The sequence below is a fragment of the Macrosteles quadrilineatus genome, unplaced genomic scaffold (genome assembly GCF_028750875.1).
Source record: "Macrosteles quadrilineatus isolate MER2022 unplaced genomic scaffold, UCM_ALF_1.0 Scaffold_1__1_contigs__length_201487025, whole genome shotgun sequence".
In the NCBI taxonomy this organism is placed as follows: Eukaryota; Metazoa; Arthropoda; class Insecta; order Hemiptera; family Cicadellidae; genus Macrosteles; species Macrosteles quadrilineatus.
This window is the reverse complement of record NW_026542594.1, coordinates 169301173-169326929: the sequence shown is the minus strand read 5'-3', so window position 1 is coordinate 169326929 and position 25757 is coordinate 169301173. Positions and strand designations below refer to the sequence as shown.

General features: G+C 32.8%; 1 protein-coding gene across 2 annotated transcripts in view; it reads left to right on the top strand.

The window, feature by feature from the left end:
- Positions 1–25757, top strand: part of LOC128989578 (protein dopey-1 homolog) — a 92795-nt gene that overhangs the window by 11820 nt on the left and 55218 nt on the right. For both annotated transcript variants that reach the window (XM_054411500.1, XM_054411493.1), the window contains 3 exons: positions 21579–21765; positions 22669–22834; positions 25258–25447. In XM_054411500.1, coding sequence (XP_054267475.1) covers positions 21579–21765; positions 22669–22834; positions 25258–25447 — 543 coding nt within the window. The remainder of the gene's footprint in view (positions 1–21578; positions 21766–22668; positions 22835–25257; positions 25448–25757) is intronic.

Sequence of the window (25757 nt, the reverse complement as noted above, 5' to 3'; positions counted from 1 at the left end):
CGCGTATGACGTCACCCGCCGACCCGGATCTGTTTACAAATAAATAAATGAAAAACAAACAACAATAACAAAGTACTTGACAGGTGACAGCTGTGTGAATTAAAAGCAGCACCGTCCGGGTCGGCGGGTGACGTCATACGCGCGACTGAGGCAACCTCTTTTTCTTTTTAATAGCCTTGGGTTGTTTAAGCATTTTAAGTCCCAAAGGCGGCCATTAAGAGTAAAATAACCAAACATTATTTTACGATGATCTATACTACATTGATTAAAAATGCTGAAAGCTATGTCTATATGATGCAGTATTTAAATCAAGCTTATCTGTGGTGTAGTCGTAAAATATCTAGTGTGGAAACGCTCACCATCTAAGGCCGGGGCCACACTCATCTTATCTCGCTGAATCTTTTCCACGGGCGTTACCCGTCGGTTTGAGAGATACATTACGGTATATGGGGCAGGCCACACTAGAGTAAAAACGTCCGTGGAGACTGACAAACGGAATTGCACGTGTATTCTCTACTAACATTCCACGGGCGTTGCACGTAAAACTAGTCGCGGGGCATTGCGGCTTATGGGAGTGAACACACTCATCTTATCTCGCTTAATTTTTTCCTCGGACGTTTCTAGTTTTAACCTGACTGATGTATTATACAGTGAGCGTGGAGGGGGGGGAGTGCGGATCACGGACACGGACGATTTTTATTGCCAGTGTAGCATGCTCTATCAGTCTCGCTGGTTTGCCCGAAAAACCTATCTCGTAAGACGAGTGTGGCCACGGTCAAACTGTTCCACATGCGTCGCACGTGAAAACGGGAAAAGCAGTCTCGCTGGTTAAAAATTACAAGTGTGGCCCCGGCCTAAGAAGTATCTGATATATTGTAATTAAATGTAGGACTGTTGGAAAAAGTAGAGTGGGAATGCCGTTCCCGCTCTACTACACCAATGAAGCTTATAGCCTCTATCGTTGGGCTTTGAATTCTACTAGTGTTGTTAGTTCTGATCAAAAGTTGACCTTTTTTAGGTGTTATCCACCTAGCCAGGAGATCACGGGTTCAAGTCCTGTCTTAGGTATATCTGGTAATGTAGACAGCTCATGTAGAGTTTAAAGGATGTGTTGATTCTGTCCGAGTTGCACCTTAAATCAGAAATTTAACTTATTCAATGTATTCTTTTTGTGTGGGCGTTCACAGATTTTATAAGAATTTAGATTTGTTTCATAAGAAAGGAAGAACATGATAAAAATGCATAATTAATCAATGATTGCTCCCTGGGACTCAAAAGGTAACAGAAAGAGTAATAAATTATGAACAACAAATCAATAGATGTCTTGTATGATGGATGATTCTATCTTGTCCTCAGATTATTTAAAGTGGGGACCTAAGGTCCATTATAATATTGAAAACATATAAAAGGAAAACGTCAAAGAAACTGTAATATTGATTTAAAATGGCTTTACCTTTAATTAATTACAGGAAGTGAGAAATGTTCATTTTCTTTTTGCTCACAGTGAATATGAATAAGATAAAGGGATTTTACTACAACTTGATAACTTTATACTTGTTTTCCACAATTGCTTTTATAGGATTTAGCTTCATATCCTGCTTTGAAGTACAGGTAAAGATACTAGTTTTTAATTTATGAGACTTTCATACAAGTTGTATGTTTCCAATGGAAGTATGGTGAAACCCACTGTTTTACACCAGTGTTTCCTTGACCAACAATAGCCTACCTTATCAGTATTACCTGTCCTTATCAAAACATTGAACTGCTAGGTAAACATTTGATTATAACTATCACAACATAACCTTGTTTATATCAAACCAATTTTCCCATAATGTTCTACAGGTGTTTTTTCCAATTAGTCATCTTTTTTATGTGAATAGAGTTTGAAATAAATTAAGTGCACAATGAAATTTTGTACATCTGTACTGTTAGTTTTTTTAAAATTAGAATTCATTGTACGAGACAATCCAATGCCTCTATAGTACAGTCAATCCGTATCCAACGTGGACAAAAATGGTGTCCAAGGAATTTTGTCTAACATTTATGTTTTTTGGGGCGCTGAATCCGAATCTAAAGTTGTCCAACAAATATTTCTTGAGCGTTCCGAGATATTTGCAAAAAACAGCAAAATTTTAGCACTTTTTTCACTTTTTATATTATAAGTCGAAAACTATGAATTCTAGCGAATTTTACCCCCTAGGAAGGTGACAAAATTTCCTTCAAAATGCACTATTTAGACTTGAAAATCGATTAGAAATAACCTCCGATAGAGTGCATTGAAAATTTGTTATTTTTCTGAATTTACAAAAATTCAAGCCTTTGGTCTGATTTTAATATTACTCAGCAAACACTCACACCCATCCGCCCTATAACTCCATCTCAACCCAAATTCCTCCATCAAACCCCCCCCCCCCACCCAATATACTATAGGCCTACCACTCTTCCCCCCCCCCCCCCCCCTATTCCACAGAGTTATTTCTACTTTTCTTGGGCGGAATGTGAAAAATAAATATTAGAGAGGTAGGTTTCTATTCATCGCCCCAAAAAACATAAATATCAGACAAAATTTCTTGAACGCCATTTTTGTCCACGTATGGTTGATTTTTACAACGGATTGACTGGACTACTATTCGATGAAAATAAAGTGGGTCAGTCAACGTGACAACATATTGTACCAGCATTGTTGACTAAAATGTATTCACCAAAACATAAACAATGACTAGTAAACTTCTTATATTCACAGTTCAGCTGATATACTAATGTTTCTATTTCATAATTAAGTAATTCAATAAACCGCTAACACCTTCATCTTTCACAATTATATGGTTAAACACCCAACTTAGTGGTTTTCATTTAAATTTTTAAACAGTAAACTTTTGCCCTATTTACTGTTCAAAAGGGTTTAACCAGCCAAATTATCCATTAAAAAAATAGAGTAGTAAAACATTCAGAAATTTTTACAATTAGTAAAAAGTTTAATTTTGAAAATTTTGAAATCTGTTATTAACATGTAAACAGTATATTGGTCGTCACATATTAGCATGGAATTGGTAAAAAAGTATTCAAAGCACAATAACATGCTTAGGCGCATTTCGCTCATCTATGGTTTTTTTTTTCAATCCACAGTGTCAATTGATTCTACCTTGACCTAGTGAATGGGTGCCCTTGATTGGATATAATTGAATGGGATTGCTTTATCAGGATTTTATGGTATTTGTGGAATTTTTTTAATAAAAAACTCGGTGTCGTCACAAATATTTACAAAGGTATATGAGCACGCAATAATGACTGTTATATGTTATAATGTTTTATGACTGTAGATCATAACACAGTTTATACAACCATTGAACAATGGTATCACTATACAATAAAATTTGTACCGGTATTTTACCATTCGAATCAGCTGTACACCAGTTAAAGTTTAAACAAATTAGTTACAGTATCAAAAGTATTCTGAAAAAATATGTAGGTAATGTTTTTTTACTGTTTCCATCAAAACCGATCAATAAAATATTTCTTGTAAGCTTTACATTGAAACTTTAAAGGCCCGGACTAGGTTAATATTGAAATAGCAAAAAGACTGAAAATATACCAGGTACCCTGCACCAGGTACCAGGTACCGTTAATATTAAGAACGGTTTCCTGCTAAAGTAGATGGTGTTTTTATAAGACAACTATAGGTTTTACATATCTCCGTAATATTATATGACTATAATAGTCCAATGATTTTTTTTCATTGAGAGTTTTTTTTTTCTCAGAGCCAGGTTTTGACATAAGCAGTACTTAAGCTTTTTGTCACCTTCATGTGTGTTAATAAATTAATAACATACAGATATAAATAAATTGTATGTTACATGCATAGTTAACAGTTAATGATCTTTCCTCATTTGTTAATTTGCTAGTAAATAAAATAGCCTTACAGGTAAACCTAATTACAATGATACCCATTTATTTGTGATAAAGCAGACCATTTGCACGCTATTTGATTTGTTATTTTGTGTCAACTGAGCAATTGGGTGTGGCTTCAATTTCATTATTTTGTAGCAAACAGTTAGTGTGATGTGCATTCATTGTTTGTCACAAGGAGGCTTTGTGTGGGATATTAATACACTGACTAGGAAATTTAATAGTCTTCGATATTTAAAACTTTTTTGATTTAGCAGAACTAAATAGATCAAAGTTTGTAGTGAGTGTCAATGAGACTTGCTTTTGTTACTATCAATTTTAATAATGGAAGCAAATATGATAGTTAAAGAACACCAGGGAACCAAATCCTCTTTGAGGCAAAACATAGAAGAACTCTTACATCAGGATAATGTCTCAACAATATCAAGAAACTCACCAACTAGAGATATAAAAATTGAAATGCCAGTTTCATGTGAACATCAACACCTCAAATCTTCTATAGAAGAGATAGTAGAAAAACCCTCAACCACAAAATATAAGGAAAATATTGTATCAACCCTAAGAATAACTGGGCCAAACAGTGAGGTAGAAATTGATATTCCAGTTACATCCGAATCTCATGATATCAAATCTGCTTCAGAACAAGAGCTCCTAGGCAGGGTCATTCAAATAGAACACTGTTTGGAACAATTGTTGAACAAAAAAACCCTTGGATCGAGCAGGGTTAGGCAATCTGGTACAAGAAAACTGTCTAATGTTTCTAAAGTAATGAGTATCAACAGTCTAGGAAGGACAGTCTCTGATCTAGGAATGCATGGTATTGTATCTGTGGATGAAGAAACATTTCCTCACTCCTACTTCAGAGACATGATGCACACCCTGAGTCTTCCTGGTTTGAGATTTTTCGGACAAAAGAACCAATCCTGGTTTCATTTATGTTTGTGGTTATTAATTCATATCCTCGCTTTGTTGATGAGTTCAGCTTTGATAATGAAAGAGTATGAAAAATGGCAAAGTTCACCTGTAGTGAAAGTTCCATCAAGCAATGTGACATTTGTGAATGAAATCCCATTTCCTGCCACAACCATGTGTTTGGACTTGGAGCTTTTTTTTAATCCCAACTTCAACTATACTGAGCTTTTTGATCGGTGTGTAGTATGCGAGTCATATGAAGAACCATTAGTATCTGAAACATGTATCTTCAACGATGAGTGTAGCTTTGACGAAAAGGCATCTTTAGCAGTAGCCTCTTTAGTTAGCTATCCATCAGGATCAAAATCTGAGCCATGGTTTATTTATCAAAAAGACTTAAATGTTTCTATGGTAAGTGAGAACTTCTCTGCCTACCTGAAAAACATCTTTGTGACTGATTTGTGGCCGATGCAGATGCAGATGAGACTGCCACTTTCAAATGTTATTTTGAATTATCCTGAACACCATTATTTCATTGACTTTGGCTGTCAAATTTTTCTTACGACTTTGGGTGTTTGCTTCACCATAAATGGCTTAGACCACAGTGATATCTACAAGAAAACCATAATCACATCTTGGCCAATAGAAGACAATTCCTACTCTTACTCTAAAACACAATATATTGGGAAAAACTTGAGGTCTGATAACATGCTTTATTATAATGGAAATGTAACCACTGTACCAGCGTACATCAATGAAAGTCAAATGATATTTTTGGGTGTAATCGGAAAAGTAATAGTACCATCAAACTTAACAAACTTTACAAACTTTACAAACTTTACTCGTCTAACTTTAGAATCATCTTTCAAATGGCATAAAGAATTTATGCCTAGAGTTAACTTCATAATTCACAATCCGTTTGAAATCCCTTTAACAATTGATAATCACATAACCTTGAGTCCAAATGAACTCACTTGGATAACAGTATCTCCCACACTAGTGACTTCCGAGAAGGGGCTCGAAAGTTACAAATCTTCTGAGAGGAGCTGTTATTTTTCAAATGAGAGAGAGCTGTCAATGTTTAAGTTCTACAGTGAGATGAACTGTAATACTGAATGTGCTGCAAACTTTTCTCTTCAGATGTGCGGATGTGTCCCTTACAATTTGCCCAGACATAACTATTCCGTTGATGTTTGTATCACGCAATGCACGTTTCCAGTGTTTGATTGTGGCTGCCTACCAGATTGCAATTCCTTATCTTACAAATTTGAGGTCAAACCTATAAAAGAATCTAACTTTGAAGAGTATATGTATGTCCTTAGATGCCCTGTGTTTGTCCTCTATAAAAAAAGTAGATTCTATGATGCAGAAATCCGAGTCAGCACTACAACTCTCGCTCAGTTCTTGGCCATTGCTATTGGCTTTGTTGGTGTTTTTAACGGCTTCAATGTTATGGTTGTCTTTGAGTTTTTATACATGTTGACCTTCAACCTATGGAAATCCACTAAAGACTACTTGCAGAACTAAGAGTAAAAAACTTCCACATGTAAGCTAAGGTTTATTTGCTTGGACTTTTTTGTGAAACAAATCTCATATAATTTTCTTTATTCGTTGCAAATATTAAAATTGTGCTGGCTGAGACAAGTGGTTACATGTTTACAACAAATTTTGCTTTAAAATTGCTAAAAAATTATTATTTTTAAAAATCAAAATTAACTAATCTATATAATTACCTGTTCCAAAACTAATATCTCATTTTGAGTAAAATGTACATTATGAAGTATTATTTATATTTTATTTAAGGTTTGTAAGAAAGTGTTAGGTTGTTCAACCTGTTACAAAGTTACGCTGTAAAAGTAATGGTTTGGGAAAAATTCTGGAAAAAGATGTACATGATAGTACAAGAAAAATTGAAGGCTAATCTCAATAAAAATATTAAATGAAGCTACACACTACTGTATGTAACAGGTAGTCTTGTCATTGCTTTGTCAATATGTCCTTATACTGTACATATTGTGTATTTAACTAATATCAATAATATAAACTATAATAGCTACAACTATAACTATAATAATATATCAGCTATATATAATATAGCTGAGTTTGTTTTCTCATTATGTTTAAGTTACATTTTAATTTAGTTTTTAACATTTTGTATCATACTAGCTGTAACCCGCGGGCTTTGCCCCGTTTAACTTCTTAATTTTCAAGATGATCTCGTTCGCATGGCTCAATCACGTCCTGGTTGACAAATAAATGTTTAGATGTTTTAAGACAAAACGATATAAATGTTTCAAATCAAGCCAATACGCCCTTAACACTGTACAAAGGACAAACATTCGGATGATGACCACTGATAAAATAACTGATTTTATTTTTGTAATCAAAGTTAGGCTATAGCCAATAATATATATCTTCTGTGATTGGGAATTAAAACAACTATATGAATCAGTAGCTTAAACAACTAGGTATTCTCAAGTCAATATTTTTGATCTAAATACTAAATAGGCTATTATGAACATGCAATCTTATTATTTACTATAAACAATGCAAGTAAACTTCTTATCCTATTGTAAAATTTAAACCCTATTTAATGCTCGTTTCATGTGGAAACATTGAGTGTGTCAATGTCGAGTAAATATAACCACACATAACCATATATTTGTTTGATAGCATAGATAAAATATTGATGTTATGTATATGAGAGTTAAACAATCAACTTTAATAATCTGTATTTAACTAATAAAACATACTAGCCGATATGTGCGAAGCATTTACACTGAATCCTACTCAAATTCCACTTATTGAAGTATTCAACAAAAAGTTAACACTGTGTAAATGCATCGTTGATTTAAGTATGGATCCTTACTTCAGGAATAGATGTGGGTTTTAGATAATTAGCTTTTTCAAAACATTATTTTAAGTTATTAACATTTTTGCATGTTTACAGGACCTTTTTGAACACTGTTTGAATTAATAAAATAGCCATACGGTTTTTGTGTTGATGGCTTTGTTTACAGACATAGCTTTTACTGACAAAGGCCTCTCGCCCACTATACGATTTCGGTCGTACGACACTGTGTCGTACGATATTCTTATCGTATGTGTGGTCCTCGCCCACTTTACGACACTTTGTCGGATAAATGACCAGTTGCTCGGTAGCCCTGGAAGAGTGAGGTGTGGGTGTGTTGCGCAATATATTAAAACAGTGGTTCTGTATCAAATAGTAAAACAATGATTCCGTTACGTGTTGTTGCAATGTGGCTGCTGTGGCGTAGATTAAGCGCTAGTGGCCAATGTAGGCCTACATCATTAAAGAAACATTTATTTTTATGTGTAAATTTTTTTTTTAAGTTAATGTATTTAAAGACATTTTCAAATTATATTAGTCCATTCCTTTTACAAGTTTTTAAATTTACCATAACTATCATAGGGTTTTGGGATAGTCTGGTAAAAAGTATGTACCTATGTTAAAATTTTTTGGATTAGTTTTCAAATATTAATGATTTAATTTTATTAATATAATGTACAAAAAATTATATTTATAGGTTTTAGTGAAACTTTTTTACAAAATATAATTAATAATTAAGATTATAAAATAATAAATAATAGCCAAACTCGCATTTTTTCAATAATTATTTTGGTATATTTACTCATAAGTGATGCAGTATTTAAACATAATATAAAGAAAAATATGAACAAATTGTAAAAAATAAATAGGAAGTTAAAAATTACGCAAAATAATGGTTGAAAAATAAAACCAAGTGATATATCAAACATTATAATAAAAAAGTATGAATGAATTGTAAGAAATATTTATTCACGATAAGAAATACGCAAAGTGATATAACAACTATAATAATGACGAAGTATGAGTTAATTGTAAAAAGTATATATAAGACTACTGGGGAGAACGCACGACATACGATAAAAATCGTATTGTGGGCGAGCGCCCATTTGATCGTGTACGCCACTGCGAGTAAAACAGTCGTACGACAGTCGTGTATCACAGTGGCAGTGGACGACTGCTCCACGACAGTTTGTCGTAGTCGTGAGATTATCGTGCAGTGGGCGAGCTCTCATAAGATCCAATGGTTCACTGTGGAAATGTTGTCGTTCCGACACAGTGTCGTACGACCGAAATCGTATAGTGGGCGAGGGGCCAAAGCCACAAACAACTGAATGTGTAAAAAACGTGGTCTGGCATGTACAATCCTTCATTCGTTAACGTCTGTCCATGTGCCTTACTTAAAGTCATCACCTAAATAAAAAACTACTTTAATGAGTGATTTGTTTATTTTTCCTGTGTAGTGGGTAAAAAAAGCTTTAAAATGACACCTAATCTTTGAAGGTCCCAAACCTTGAAGTCATAATAATGATGAATGTATGTCAGGTTGTCAAACAACCCCAAAATGCAAGGTTACTGACCTCATCTGGTTGTAAAGTTAAAGGTTACTGATCTCATCTGGTCGTTAAGTTCAAGGTTACTGACCTCTTGTGGTTCTAAAGTGCAAGGTTCCTAATCCCTTGAGGTCCTAAAGTTCTAGATTACTGACCTATTGTAGTCCTAAAGTTCAAGGTTACTGACCTATTGTAGTTCTAAAGTTGTAGGTTAATAAGCTACTGTGGTTCCAAAGTTCTAGGTTAATGACCTATTGTGGTTCTAAAGTTCAAGGTTACTTACTGACCTATTGTAGTTCTAAAGTTCTAGGTTAATGACCTTTTGTGGTTCTAAAGTTCAAGGTTACTAATCTCTTGTGGTCTTGGTTATTTGCCTGTGTTACTGTTGATGATTTTGGTTGTTTCCTAAGTGTTCTGGTTAATTGAAGTCTGGTCAAGTAGTGCCCTACTGTATATTGATGAGATTTTGTAAAACTTAAACACTTTTGTGACACACTTGTCTCGTCTCTATGGATTGACACTGATTTATTATACTGTACTTTGGAAATAAAAAATATTTCTCTTTGATTTTCAAATGTATTTTTTTCATTAAATCCGGTATCTAGAATTGAATAATTTTTATTTTATGAAAACTGAAGTTTTTTACATTATAACATATTGATGGAGATTTTTTAAAATTTCAATAAATATCTCAAAAAAATGTATTTGGTATTTTTATTCAACAATGTAGGGGGTTTAAAAATTATTGAATGGGAGTAATTAATTTCATTTGAACACAAACTAAATCAGACACCCTGAAACTTGACAGATTTGGTGCAGTGGAGGGTTTCAACATTCCAACATATTATTTGACCTACAGTTGCTACAGCCAATACCCTGATGACTCAACGAGTATTCCATTTTTATGGCTGCACTCCCATTGTTGCTGATAAGGCTTGCTAACCATAGTGGCACAATATGTTGGTTATAGTAACTGAACGCATTGATAGTTATTTAACGTTAGTAAATTTCATGGTTCTTTTCCGTTAATTCTCCACCACTACCTTTTTTAGTGCAATTCCGATATTTTTAACAGTTAGTCTAGTCTATGAATATATCAATTATAAAATGAAAAAGTTCTAAACCAACCGAACCAACCAAACTTGCTTATTATGAATAAATTATGGTAGTGAAAAAACAGAATTGCATAAAAAATTGTGGTTGTGAATTAACGGAAAAGGACAAATTTCACTTGAATTAATTACTGCTATAATAATTTTAGAGATTTTTCTCTAATGAATCAAAATAATTACGATGTGTAGCAGAGTAATAATATATTTATAAACTTCACGCTCACATTTTCTTTTATGTTCAAACGGAAATCTTTGTTATGTATTTTCATCAAAAGTGGCAATTCTATTTAAATGAATTTTGTGAACAAAATATAGTGCATTGGCTTTCAACTTTTGTTTAATACAGTTTGATAACCATACTGGAACTTCCGATAATAACTATATATTAATAGGCAAGTATGTTTCTTTCAAACCTTTATTCTCAGCTCGTGAGCATCACAGGGAAAATCTACGCATATTGTTAGAAAGATATTTTCCTGTAGATGTGCAGAATCCCTTTATAAATTGAAATAGGCTCAAAAATAAGCACAACAAATTAATTTTAATTAAAAAAATTAACATGGGCCTTATGTTTTGCTATGCTGGTGACAAAATGACAACTAAATATAACCAGATCAAAACAAATGTAAGAAGTTCCAATCACTGTTTTATTTACACAGTGTGGGATGAAAATAGAGAATCCTGTACATTAAGGAACGCGGCAGCGTTCCGCCCCGCCAAGTCCCCCAGCGGTACTCAGCTGCTGCAGTGTATATATACATGACGTGACAAAGTGGCTTTTTTACTCGTCTATAGCTCTGAAGAAACAAAAGCTATTAAAATAATTGTTCATCCACTGGATAGGGGCAATCATTCTTAACAAAATAAACAAAAGAATTTAAAAAAAGGTTGTGTTTGAGCAAAGAAAAACTAGTTTGAAAATTCACAAATTTTCCGTGTTCTCCTTCTTCTCCTTAAATGTTGACGGACCTACAGCCCAAACCACTGGCTCAATTTTAATGTTTTTTATGTTGTTTGAAAGCCCTTAGCGTGTAGATGTGCCTTTTGAGGGTCTCAAGTCGGTGCGTTGACCCATAAACCCTTGGAAAGCCCTCAAAGTAAGATTTTGGCCCATTTAAATAACATGGGATTAAAATCAAAACAAAAGAAGGACCAGCTGCGATTAAATCTCAATTAATTTAAAATGTTAGAGAAATTCATAGGAACAGCTGAAACATTATTTTAAAACTTTTATAAAGTATTTTTTTCAGGTATACCGAATGATTTGAGCTACTTACTATATAAAATTACTTAGAGCAGTGATATTCCCCGATACTTTCCATTGAAAAATGCAGTGTACTGATGGTACACTGGTACAGCAGCTCGTCATTTTTAACAGTTTAATACTACTTATCAAAACATATGAAACCTAGGAACTTGAAACTTAGTACTAGTACTAAGGTTAGTTTTATGTTTTGATACACTAAAACAAATAAAACAATCGGGAAAATCCGTCTACGTATGTTAAACAAGCAAAAAAGTGAATGTAAAAAGTGATATGTAAATTTAGGATAAAAATGAGTTTTTCAATATTTGTTTTGCCTTATGCTATTTCTAACAAACCTAATCTGTTTGATTACATTTTTACTTCTCTAATAAGGGCTCAATTTACACTAGTCTTTAGATATACGGGTTTAATTATCGGAACACTTATGTAACACCAATGCATTTTATATGTAGTTGTGCCCTGGTCTATATATAAGAGAAAAGAGGATTTTTATTTTAACTGTTAATTTTCTACAAAAATAAATAAAATCTAACAAAAAACCACTAAGTGGTAACACTTCCCCCGCCAAGTCAGCAACCCAAAAAAGACAATAAATCACCACTTTTCCGCCAAGTAAAACAATGTAATGTATGTAAGTTTGGCCACTTGGCGGCAGACTTTTGCTTGATCACTTTAAAAAATACCATAAAATTAGTTTCATTGAGCAAGTATCACTCCCAATAGTACATTGCTAGATGAGAGCTTATTTTACAAAATTTGACCTTAATTGTGTCACATTTCATAAAATCATAATAGTGATGGTTTTATATTTACTGATTACCTCGAAATTATTATACTTAGTTGGACTAATTAATTAGAGAAGTTGATTTGTGAAATTATCCACCAACGTAACTTTAATGAAAAAAAAACAAGCAAAAGTCTGCCGCCAAGTGGCCAAACTTACATACATTACATTGTTTTACTTGGCGGAAAAGTGGTGATTTATTGTCTTTTTTGGGTTGCTGACTTGGCGGGGGAAGTGTTACCACTTAGTGGTTTTTTGTTAGATTAGATATTTTGGTCGAGTTTACAACCACTGGACAGCCTCTAGTATTTATAAAAATATTTATAATGATAATACCACTATAACATTAACTTAGTTTGATTAAAATTTGTAATATTTAGCATATGAATGACTAATTTACTGTGTTATTTCATCTGGTGTATTTATTTATTCATTGAAACAGACCATAGATAACACATATTCTCTCAGTAGATTTCTCATCCTTATAGAACAGCTGAAGCCAATTTTATTGTTAGTTCTGTAGGGTGTACTTTAGAGGTTGTGTTTTGTTTACAATTTGTTTCTTGTTATTTCAGTAATTTAAAACCTAGTTTAACCAAATAATACGATCTAATTATAAACAATAACTCTTCCCCTAGTTATATAACAAAACAGTAAAGCTCAAATCATTAAATTAGCCTTACAATAATGGAAACAAAATTTTGTCGACAATAGCGCCCAGTGTCACCAATAAGAAAAGTTGTTCATGTACATGAACTAGACACGAAAAGTCTACTTCTGTTGGTTAGTCTATGAACAGACTTTTACTTTACTTTAATTTGAAATGGCGACCATATGAATGTAGGTATTTTAAGCCAAGTATGACTGAGTATCAGACAACCATCATTGTAACTTCAGAACTATGTCAGTGATTTATGACTCATAGTTCTAGTTATTTATCACAATATTGTTCCATTGTAAACATCCTAGTGACAAATCATGTTTACTGTGATCAGCAAAACAATGTTAAATAAATACTATTTTAGACAAACATTATAAATATGCAGTATTTATTTGATGAAATTGATGTGCTGAAAACTTAAGCCTACAGTTAGAGATCAAGAAAAGCTTTATTTAAGTCAAAACTTTGCAGTTGTAAAAGACAAAATGAAAGCCAACAAAGCATTAATTGTTTGGGTGACTGAGTGGTTGTAGTACTCTCCAAGCAGAATCGATTTTGCACCCAGATGGCATTTGTCTTTATGCTAACAATTATTTATGATGTTTTGTAATTGAAGGTTAATGTTCGATAGGTAAAACAAAACCAGCGTTTGGACTGTTTCCTGATATAGACTAATACAGTTTTTTCCAAGGTAGTCACAAACGGTTAATCTAACTAACAAAATTTTTTTTTATGAAAAGAGAGCTCCCTTACTACTGGGCTTAGCCTCGGATCTCCAGAGAGCAAAGTATATCTTAAAAGGTCAGATTGTGCCCTTATCTTGAAACAAACCTTTTTAAATAGTTTTTGCAGAATAATTTTATTTCTGTCCTATGACACTAAAACCCTGATAAAAATTACACTTGCGGTTTTTGTTTAAACCCCCCATACTATAGCAAAAACGCAAAAAAAATAGTGTACCAAATAATGGTCATTTTAAGAGATTCAGTATAGTTTTTTTTTCAGTTTCCTGTCCAAAAACAAACCTTATATCTTAGAAGAAGTCAGTATAGTAAGAAAGATTACAAATTGAATAAGCCTATGTTGATAACATTTTTTAGAGAATTTCCAAAAGAAATGTGGATGTTTATTTTAGAATTAGGCATTGAGATGGGGTGCATATTTAATCCCAAATATGAGTAAATGATTCAGAATGGTGTCAGATGATCTTCGTCTCTTTGTTACTGACTAAGATCAGCTGTTTCATCAGTTAGGATCATTTATTTAAAAAAAGATAACGAGACAGCTGGGTCCTGTTTTGAACCATCAAAAAGCTACGTTTCTCAGGATAGAACTAGCGACCTTTTGATTTTAAGGCGTGCACTTTAACCACTCAGATACATAGCCCTTGAAGTAGTAAGCAGAGAGTGAGATTTTGTCAGTAGTGCAGTTTGTTTACCCTTATCAGTAAATGCATGGCAATGTTTAGCTTGTCTCTATTGATCTCTAGCAGCAGACATTGAGTCTGTGTATCTCAGTAGCCAGATTGTTTCTACTCCCCCCCCCTTCACCCCCCTTTCTCACCCCACTATTCCCTTAATGTTTGGACCACATGGTACACGATCATACAAGGTCTGGCTTATCAAACCCTTTTTTTTCAAAAAGTATGTAAACACTTACCTGTTAAAAACAATTGTTTCAAATTTCATGTTATGTCCATATAAATTGTGTGTTTGAAATTGAATTTAATTTTTTAGAATAATGTTTTATAATTAGGTGTTTAGCATTTTTCAACCATCTCTATTGTTCCATCCCAATAATTTTATTGTATTCATTTGAGGTTGGGTAAGGTTGACAAAGTTTTATAACATGTTGAATTTACATGACCCACATATTTGATAAGATATGAAACTATGTCATCTGAACTGACACAAAAAAAATTCAATACATAATTTTTTGTTTGAGATGACTAACAGGGTATCGTATTAAAAATACATTTTACGAAAAAATACTCTGCTAAATTTAAGGAGTACTTTTTTGTTCAGGTCCTTCCTCTTAATTCAATTCTTTTGCATTTTTTTAATTGTACATAATTGTGTTTGAAACATTTTGTAAATTAGTGTCAAAATCTTTAATTTTGAAAATTTTCCCCCTATGTTTTTCCTTATACCATTACACTTGAAGTTGTATTGTATTGAAAAATAAAAAAATGAATATGATGATTAAATGGAAAAATGCCATAATATTTTAAATTACTTTGAGTTTTAAATCCAAGCCACATTTTGTGCTAAGATCGCTATTATTTAATTTATAAGCTTTTACTTTTGTGTACCGGTAATAGAAAATATTTTATTGGAAACTGAATAATTTCCGCCCAAATTAAAAACAATTGCTTATTCTAATTACATTTCATTATTGCAATACTGGAATAACAGTCAATATATTTTGCCCTATTATATAGTTATATTTTGCCCTTAAAAAGCTTTTATTTACTTTCCATAAAAAAATACACAGTTCATCAATAATTGATGAATACACTAATTGCTAGCGTACAAATACTGATGATTAACGTTGGCGAGTAATTTATCATTTTAGAGGATTATGAACTGAGGACATTGTAGAGGATGAGTTATGAACTGAATTATGAAGGTAAATAATAATTTAGTGACAATAATTACGCCCAATTGTAAGCAGCATGTATACCTGTTTAATTGATTTCCCAGCAATTTAAAATTTGTTGTTCAAGTTCTATCCTAAACATGGGTGGAACTTTGATTGCTTTAAGTAGGACAGTGTCATGCCTGGTCTCTAACATGACTCATCTTAAACTTTCCCATATGACTCTTTTGGTTTCCTCATTCACAAGCAATTGTAATTCAGGTCTTTTCCTCCGTTGCAATCGTGTAGCTTCCTTGTTTAAATTTTTAATTTGCTCATTGCTTATCCTTATGTGTAAGAATGATTTTAGTACTAACAGATTTTATCAAAACAGTTAAGGCACAATCAATTGCTAAATCGACCATAAATACACAGAAAAGAAAAACTCAATTTTACACTGGAATGCTATGAAAACAAATATGTCCACGTAAAAGTGTATACCCATGACTCAAAATAGAGCGTGATTCACTCTCAAAAAGTTGTGAATAGTAATCAGTCTTCTGTAATAATCCCTCTCATAATCCTGGATAGAATGATAATAACCTCAGTGTAACAACTTTCAATCAACTCAATTCAATTATTTTAACACCTAGCATATACACCATGTCTACTTTAGGCAGTGGCTATACAACATATAAAACTATATATTAAATCAATTTTCCAATAGCAACCTAATAGAGATATGTACGTAGATCTCAAAAATCAGTTAGTGGCCTTTTTTAAAGCTTCTCTCTCTGAAATTCTAGAAGAAACAACTTCACTTGAGGTTTTATCCGATGGCAAAAATCTATTAAATTTTTTTTTGAAATATCATAATGCTAACAAAAATATCCTTCTGTGCCAAGTTACCTTGCATTCTATTTATGTCAGAATGAAGACATGATTTTACATGGTATAAGATTACTAGTACAGAGTTTAACATTAATTTGTAAAATGGAGATGTCCGTTGAAATAAATAAACCCATATATAAATCCCAAAGTACCCATGAACTTTTAAGAAAACTACAAGTCATACCCCCATAAACCATATACAGTACTTAAATGTTTGTCATGACGAGAACCTTGCGCAAAACTATCTATTATTTCATAAATTGACCTTTAAGGTCTGAAAGTTCTGAAGGGAACTTTCCATATACCTAATGTTAAAAATACCTCAGCTGTACTTATTAGCATAGATTAAACATACCCCTAAGGGAGTATGTTTAATCTATGTTATTAGTTTGTTATTCTTTCAATTTATTGCCTTATCAAAATCAGATGTGATTATTTGTTTGTATTCCTGTATTCAGTTTTGTTTATTTCAGCTTAACTTAACCAATCAATAATTTTATTAATACTTATGAAGTCAAACGGGGTGAAGCCCGAGGGTAACAGCTAGTATAAATAAATAAACGTGTTCCCTACCAACTGTCACATTCCTCTGTATCTGAGCGATAATAAACTTAGTTGTAGCTGATGATAGCACTAGTTACGTTTACTAAAAAAACCGAATATGTGTATGTCTCTATTTTCTATTGAGTGATAATTTAAGAATGTTTTTCAAAGTTCCAATTTGTAATTTCATAACGTTGTGCAGATAGGAAATATGAGAGAAGGGACAGACAATCTACACCCTGTTTCTTGGCTGGGAGCCAAGTCCCGTCAACCAAATGTTGCCCATTCTACAACATACACTGTGGGAACAATGTTTCTAGTAGAGCAGAGTTATTTACAACGTGTATATTCAGCTGTAGCCATGCATTTGAACTAGCTCGTCTTTGTTTTAAATTTAAATCTTCAAAGAAAGCTGTACAAGTTGAGAAGTTCTACGAAAGTTGATCGCGTAGTATTAAATACGCTGTATATTATGAACTTAATAGTTATGTTAGGATGTAACCTATTCTAGCCTATGCCAAAACGATATAGTTTTTTTAATGTCATTATGCATGTACAGAATTTAAATTTTCAATGAATTAAGATATTTGGGTTTGAGTGTATGTGTTGCTGCGTATTCAGAATGAATTGTAGTTGAAGAAATATGTGTATATTTTCTTATAATCTTGGATAACAATTAATTTGCATGTGACCACTTAGTTGATAAATTGTGTAACTGTGAAACAGTTTTCCAAGGTATTTTTGCAGATGACGATTGAACTATTATACCCATGATGACAACAGTTGAATTGAAACACCCTACAGATTTATCAGCTGTTTCTCCACACTTTTCTTGGTTATTGTAATAACAGCTGATAAACTAACTGATTTTAATCTGATGAAAACATTTAAATTCTTTAGTATCATCAAACGTTTTTCCTATACCTTCTATATTCTTAAACTTTTGATTTGAATTTTTTTTGGGCTCTATTTAATAATACTCAGCCAATGTTAAAACCACTTAAAGCACTGTGGAGTTTTTACTGCTACAATAACCCATTAGCATTTTGATTGAGGATAGATAAATGTATTGCATACCCAAGTAGGATGGTAGATTCATCAATAATCTGGATTAATTAGGACTTGACCCCATCTGGATGGTCAAATTATCATGATTATCGCAATTACCTTGAAAAAGGGCCAACACACTATTTGAGTAAAAAAACCTAAAAAATGTTTATATTTTCTATTATACAGTTGGTACAGTATAAGGTCTTAAAGAGACATTAATTATTAAAATTTTTGTACGTTCACACACTGTATCATACAGGGTGTTTTTCTTTTAACCCAACGCAAATTAAAAGAAAAAGGAGACACTTTTTAACGACAAAACAAACTTAATATGTTGGTATCCCAGTTTTTTGTTTACTTCATTGCCGATCAGATGATATGCATTGTTGCATAGTTGCCTTTGAGGTTTATTGTTATTGGGAGTTTATTGCAAATAAGACTCAAAATTTGTTTTCACAAGCTCAAATAGATTAGGCTATGTATTGTATTTTTCCCTTTATTTTTGTTTCCTACAGATCCATCCGAGCTGCAAAAGTTTTTGACAAGTCAATAAATAGTTGATTTATTAGGTATTGAGATCGCACTTGGAAACTTAATTTAAAACCTTTCTTGACATAAAATTGATGATTTACTTTTAAGATGTTCTTCAATGTATTCAATGTAGAAAATAACATTAAAAATAAATACTAGGTTTTTTACCATGAAAGGTTTGAAATCAAGTTCCCAGGTGTGATTATAGTACCTTATAGGATTGTCAAATATAAAAAAAAACTGGATCGGTAAAAACAAAAAAAATAAATCCAAAATTACACTAAACCTCATTAATAAAGTATCTCTCTCTCTCTCTCTCCCTCTCTCTCTCTCTCTCTCCCTGTCTCTCTCTCTCTCTCTCTCTCTCTCTCTCTCTCTCTCTCTCTCTCTCTCTCTCTCTCTCTCTCTCTCTCTTTCTCTCTCTAATAAGTATGCAACAATGCATATAATTTGATCGGCAATGAAGTAAAGAAGACAGGGATACAAATGTTTGAGCTTGTTTAGTCGTTAAACAGTGTCTCATAGTAGTCTACAGTACTTGTAATTTGTGTTGCATAAAAAAATAACGCCACACTTGTAGTGTACAGTAAAAACATCAGACAATACATACAAGTTTGAGCTTTAAAAAAATTGTGTCAGGCTTTTGAGCTGCAGTAGTGGATCTTTTTTTTTTTTAGTGGACGGTAAAAAATGTAATTTTTTGCTAGAGATGGATTCTACTGTAATAATGACAAACAAACTTAATCCCGAGGAAAATAAATTCTCTGGACATTTGTCATAGTCATTAACCTGAATCAATGAATGATGCATTATAACAGTTTGATGACACTAGACCAGTTAGTTCTTTATAAAACATTTAAGACTGCCACCGGTATTTCTACTGTAACTATACCTCTACTGCATTAACATAATGTAAAAGTTTTTTTTTTCTTAACCACGTTATTCCGACTGATAGCAGTTAATCATATCAGGTAGTTTTAAACTAAAAATCACTTGCTTTATTGATTTTTATTTGATTTATTTATATATAAACATCATGAGACATTAATAAATATTACAGGGCGAATTCATGTTAGTTTATTCACAACACAAACAATAAAACCTTAGTCTTGAGACCAAAACTCAACTTCAAACTTTCACAACTTTTTATCTGCTATTGACATAGTAACCTAGATAAGGCTTAAAGCTGTGAGTTAAGAGATGATAAGAGAGTCATTGGTAGACATTATCAGTAAACTTGGGTCCTGCCCTTATATTGATTATATGTCAGCTTACTTTCAAGGTTTAGGCCATCAATTCGCCTGGAACACCCTTTAGATCCAACCATTTCCGCGTCTCTTGATTTAGAGCCAGTTATTATTTATTCAGGTTTTTGTTTTCTTTTGTTTTGATTCATGACAAAAGATAATCAATTCCACTTCTTATCATATTTTTTTCAATTCCACTTCTTACCATATTTTTTCAATTCCACTTCTTATCATATTTTTTTACAAGAACTGTTGTTGAAGTCTTTTAACTCGTAGCAAACCAGTTTTTAGTATATTGACCCGAGAGCGACGCATTTAAATCGTAAAATACATATACATATACATCAAAACAAATATTTATTTAAAAAATGGAGGCCATTTAAAGTTGTTTAACTTATAAAACATAAAAACTACAGAGGCAAACAAAACTACTGTTGCAGTGTTTTAATTAGACAATTTTGTTATGATTCTAACCATACTAAATTTACGAAAATCGGTTGTAAATATGGGGGGAAACTAATTTTTGGATACTAGTTTTCCCCGGTCTTTGAGTAAAATCACTGTTAATTAGCTCAAAGAATCGGCTGTTGTAATTTGTAGTTACCCAATAAGCGCAAATATTGTTAAGTACATGGTATCTTAAGAATGAGTTTTCCCCTTTTTTATGAACCAATTTTCTCAAATATGGTATATTTACTTATGTGTATTTTTTGTTATTAACGTTTAAAAATTTTAATGACCGCTACTTTGAAAATGAAAGTTTAAAAAAATTTATATTTTTTCCCAAAATAGATCTTTGCGTTTTCAATGCACCAAATTTCAATTCACTACAAAAAGCCATTATCCAATAAATAGTAGTTTTGGGCAAACAAAATTAAATGTTAGCTGTACGTGTAACTTTTGAGATTTGGAAACCTTTAACGGTATATTTTAGTTTGTCTTTGGTTCAGGAATGATACTTTAAAAGTAGGTAGAGAGTCCGAGGACACCATTTATAAGAGCAGTAAGATAATAACAAATCAAAATGTGAGAGTTGTCCAACATTGAGATTTTTATCCGTAGCTTTATCAATCTGTTAAACTTTGATTCCTAATTTTTACAAACAATAAGCAGCTCAATTTTTCACTATACAAAAGTTTCTGTTTGACTTTGTATATAATGTTGTAAAACAGTTTTAGATATTACTAGCTGAACCCGGCAGACGTTGTCTTGCCTTTGACTATTTATAATTTAGTACCATAACGTTTAATTGTCTTATTGTATATGAAGTGCTTATAACTAAATTAAAATACGTACGACAACTAATGAAACACATATAGTACAAAGGATAACCGATTCTTTATTATTAATGCTCTTATATTAATACTAGGTTATGCTAGCTTAATTATTAATGGTTATTTTCATTCATGGTTATTAATGACAGTATTTTCAAGATAATCTTGTTCGCATGGCTCAATCACGTCCTGGTTGAAGTTTGTTCGCTACGCTCACTCACCTTTAGGTTGGAGCTCGTTCGCTACGCTCACTCACAACACCTGGAGTTTGTACTATCGTTTTTTTAAGTTTGCTAGCTTCTTTAGGTCTGCTCTGTCCCCTTGTGTGGATGGCTTTTACTGACGATTTTCCAATCGTAACTTGTCAAAAATATAAAATTTAGTCAACAAGTTTTAGCTTATCAGGAAAATGTTTGTTACAGGTGCTAATAAGCCACACAAAATTCCCCGTTATTCCTCGCCGTATCAAGATCAGCAAACGACTGGCACAATGCATGCACCCTGCGCTGCCATCAGGCGTACACCTGAAGGCCCTGGAGACATACGACATCATATTCAAGTGTATGGGCACCAACAGACTCAGCCACGAACTCTTTATATACAGTGCAGGTAAGATCCTTAAATCTTATTTAGGTTTAGAAGTTTTCATTATTTTTTTTTTTTTCATTTCCATTCCTAAGTTAGAAACATTAATTATCTATTACTCGCTCATACACTCACATGATTGCCTCCTATGGGTCAAAAAGATAATACAAATTAAAAAACAAACCTATTTGAATAATGCAAGGACTAGAGAGTAGAAATTCAGCAAAGCAAGCCTACAAAGATCTGGTGATTTTAACAGTTTTTGTACATTACTTTTTTGAATCCATTATGACCGTCAAGGAAAAGATTAAGACCGAAAACAGCTCACAATGACACCAATACCAAACATGAGATAGTCATATAACTATACTTTTTAGCCAAAATTATAATGTAGAAAAATCAATTATTTTCTGGTAACATTAACAATAGGAATATTCCAAAAATAAAGAAAGAGGAAAATAGAAATATGTTTGAAAGGAAATTGATAAAAACTATCTCTTTACTATTTTGAAGAATTTATCTGAATCTTATATGATTGCACTCAATTCCATCGAATTAAAAATTTTGTTGTTTTTGTTACTGTTGTTTTTGTTTGTTTTTAAGATCATAGTTTATTACTTATTTTATTTATTATTGTAGTTTATAAAAGTATTGACTCTGTTTAATCTAATGTACAAGTGCATGGTGCATTCTCACTTTTTGACAGGGCCAAATCAGCTTGTGTTCATAACAAAAGGCAATGAAGAAATAGTAGTACAAAGCAATAAACAAACTACACTGAAAAGTCTAAAGTTTTTATTAGTATTCCATGTATCCCAAAATGATTTGAAAAGATAAGACGAGTTGCTAGGAAGTACGAGCAAGATAAATACAGTGTCAACTTGACAATTATACAAAGTTGAGGATACAATGTAGTACTATTTACAGGTTTGTTTCCTCTACTGGGCCATGCTGCAATGAACGTAAGGCCGTCATTACTGACTGTTTACGAGACACACTTTGTACCGCTGGGAGAGAGACTGGGACCCGGCCTCTCCGGATTTCTTAGCGGAGTTCTGCCTGGCTTGGAGGAAGGCTCTGACCACTTTGAAAGGTACAAATAGACAACAAATGTAAAAATATATCAGGTAAATTTGGAATTTGGAATATATTTTATCATTTTACAGTTTTAAACCAGTACTAAGTGTGCTTGTCGTATGATGATCTAAATACAGTGAAGTTCTGTGACTTGGAGAAACGAAATGCAGCTCACAGACTAGCAATGTCTGATTTGCCAGCTTAAAGCCGTGTTTGCACCGGAGTTAGGAACACGTTAGGAACAAATTCCTACAATAAGAGTTTTTTAGTGTTTACAACAGAAATTTTGTTTCCCACCAATTGTTGGTAGAGATTAAAGAGTGTTCCAAACATAAGGAAACATTTATGTTTACAACACTTCCCCGCTACCCCCCCCCCCCCCATGTCCCCACATGACTATCTCGAGAGGGACTGACCTTGTGTTCTTGGGAACGGTGATTAAATTGTTTCCAACAAAAGCCAAGAATAGTGCACTATCTGTTGTAAACTTTTGTTTTAGAAACAAGTGTTACCAACAAAAAGTTCCTAACATTTTGTTCCAAACTCCGGTGTAAACGCAGCTTAAGACCTCTTATACCTCTGAGCTACCATGTTCAGATGTGATGATATGAATCTTTTGTGTTAGTTAATGAAGTATGGAAAAAAACTTAAGGAAAAATTATTATTGAATTGTAAAATTAAAAACAAATACTGTGGAATTGCATACAATTTGGCTTTTGACGTTTTGTTTAAGATTTTTTATGTAATAGGGTTATACCCCCAGTATTTTCCAACTGCTTGTTAGAACTTTAACTATAAAATTAAAACAACAAAATTTAAAAAAATAAAAAATAAATAAAAAAAATATTAAAAAATTCAACCTTTCAAGATATTCAATTAAAATGATTTTGAAAATACTGCATACAGCTCTCAATGGAAGTTTTTCATCTCAACGCTAACATAGAACTAGCAAATTATTCAATTTAAAGTTTTAGTTTCTCTCTACCTACGTTGTTCAACTCATAAATTGTTTAAACCGTAATGCAGGGGAATAAGTGTTTCATTTTGTAGTGGTCCACTCGCATGGTATTGTGTGACAAAACCCAAAATCATTCTGTTCTGTTATCTATCCGCATAAAGATAGAAAGCTATCTGTACTCACCCAGCTAATCATAAATTTTTCCAGACACTTAAGAAGTCCTGAAATTGAATGGATTTATTCCTACAAAAGGTTATTAAAATGAAATAATGCTGTGTGCTAAAAATTTTTCTGTTAGTATTAATAAACAAGCATAAAGTTAATGTAAACCTAAAAAATCGTCTTTAAATAAATGGAGTTTTATTGAATTTTTATATGTTTTTTATATAGTTTTTAAAACCTAACAAAATTTTAAGTTATCTTTAGACTGGAGGTATCTTCAGAGTAGTTTTGGGGTTGATGACCCTAGGTCAGGCTAGGATGGGTTAAGTCAAAATATTCTGCTCATGGTGTATTGGATGGTCAATGAGAAGTTTTTGCAGATCTGGTTTTGAGCTTTCTGAACATAATTTGTTTTTATAATGATGATAAGATAATGTAAATGACTAAGAGAGAGTCTCAATTTTTGTATTTTTTTTTAAATTCTAGGTTTGTGCTGATTCTCTTGTTTTTTATGGCACATTCATCTAAAAGCTCAAAACTATAAATTTTGAAATAAAAAACCTGAAAAAATTATATAACTTAGACTTAATTCTTTCATTAGAAACTCATTCTAGAGATAATTGTTGTAAACTTGTGCTGTAATGTCGTTTCATCCTGTTGTGAAAATCAAGGGACAGTATAATTTCACCTTTCGTCCCAAAGTATTAATACACTCACTCACTCCCATGGTCATTTATGCCCAAGGTGGGATTTGGCCGCACCAACAACTGCTCTCCATCTCTCTCTATCTTCTGCCCCATACACTGCTGCCCCCACTTCTCTGACGTCCTTGGAGACACTATCCCACCATCTCTTCTTGGGCCTTCCTAATGGTCGTTTCCCTTCTGGCTTTCCTATACTTGCTTCTTTTAATAGTGAACCCTGTTCTCTCTGTAGTGCGTGTCCTGCCCACATTATTCTCCTTGCTTTCACGTGTGCTACTACATCATAAACATTGTACATATTCCTTATCTCCCTATTATGTCTTTTTCTCCATTCTCCATTTTATTGTGTTGGGCCATATATCATTCTTAAAATGTTGTTTTCAAAAACAATCATTTTGTTTTCTTCTTTTTTGTTTAAAATCCAAGTTTCAGCTCCATATGTTAATACTGGTCGAATTATACTTTGATATATTTTTTATTTTTGTTCTATGTAAAAGAATCTTTGAAGTCAACGTATTAATAGAAAAATAAATTTTAGAAACGTATACCATGTTACCTTTTATGCTAACAACTACATCCCTAATTGTTATTGTAACGTACTGCTGTTGTGTTTAGAACAAACTCGTTGCTGGAGAAGGTGTGTGAGGGAGTTGGTGCGTCGCTGTTCTATGGCTGTTTGTGGGACTGTCTAGCATCCAACGCTGCCGTCCGACTGCCCGCCATCTTGTTTGTATTCACCCACTACGACCGTAGACTCTCCACGGAGGATCAGCTGCACATCATGGGCACCAACATAGATATCATGGTGGGTTTGTATAAAATATCATTACATTCTAGCGATGTGTCTGTATCAGTACTGAATCGAACAAAATCGATTTTAAGTACCCGTAAATCTATATCTAGCTAAAGACACACAGCTAACATTTTTATATGTAAAATGGCGACAAATATATTACTCAATGGAATGTTATATGTTTGTTGATTGTGTGGTCTTCAATGGTTTTACTGCAATGAAAATCATGTATTCTGTCTACTCTACAAAGGTGTGTTATTTGTTTTCCTAAGGGTTGGCTAGTTATGAACAGATTATTAGGCCTACATTAGTACCCAGTACC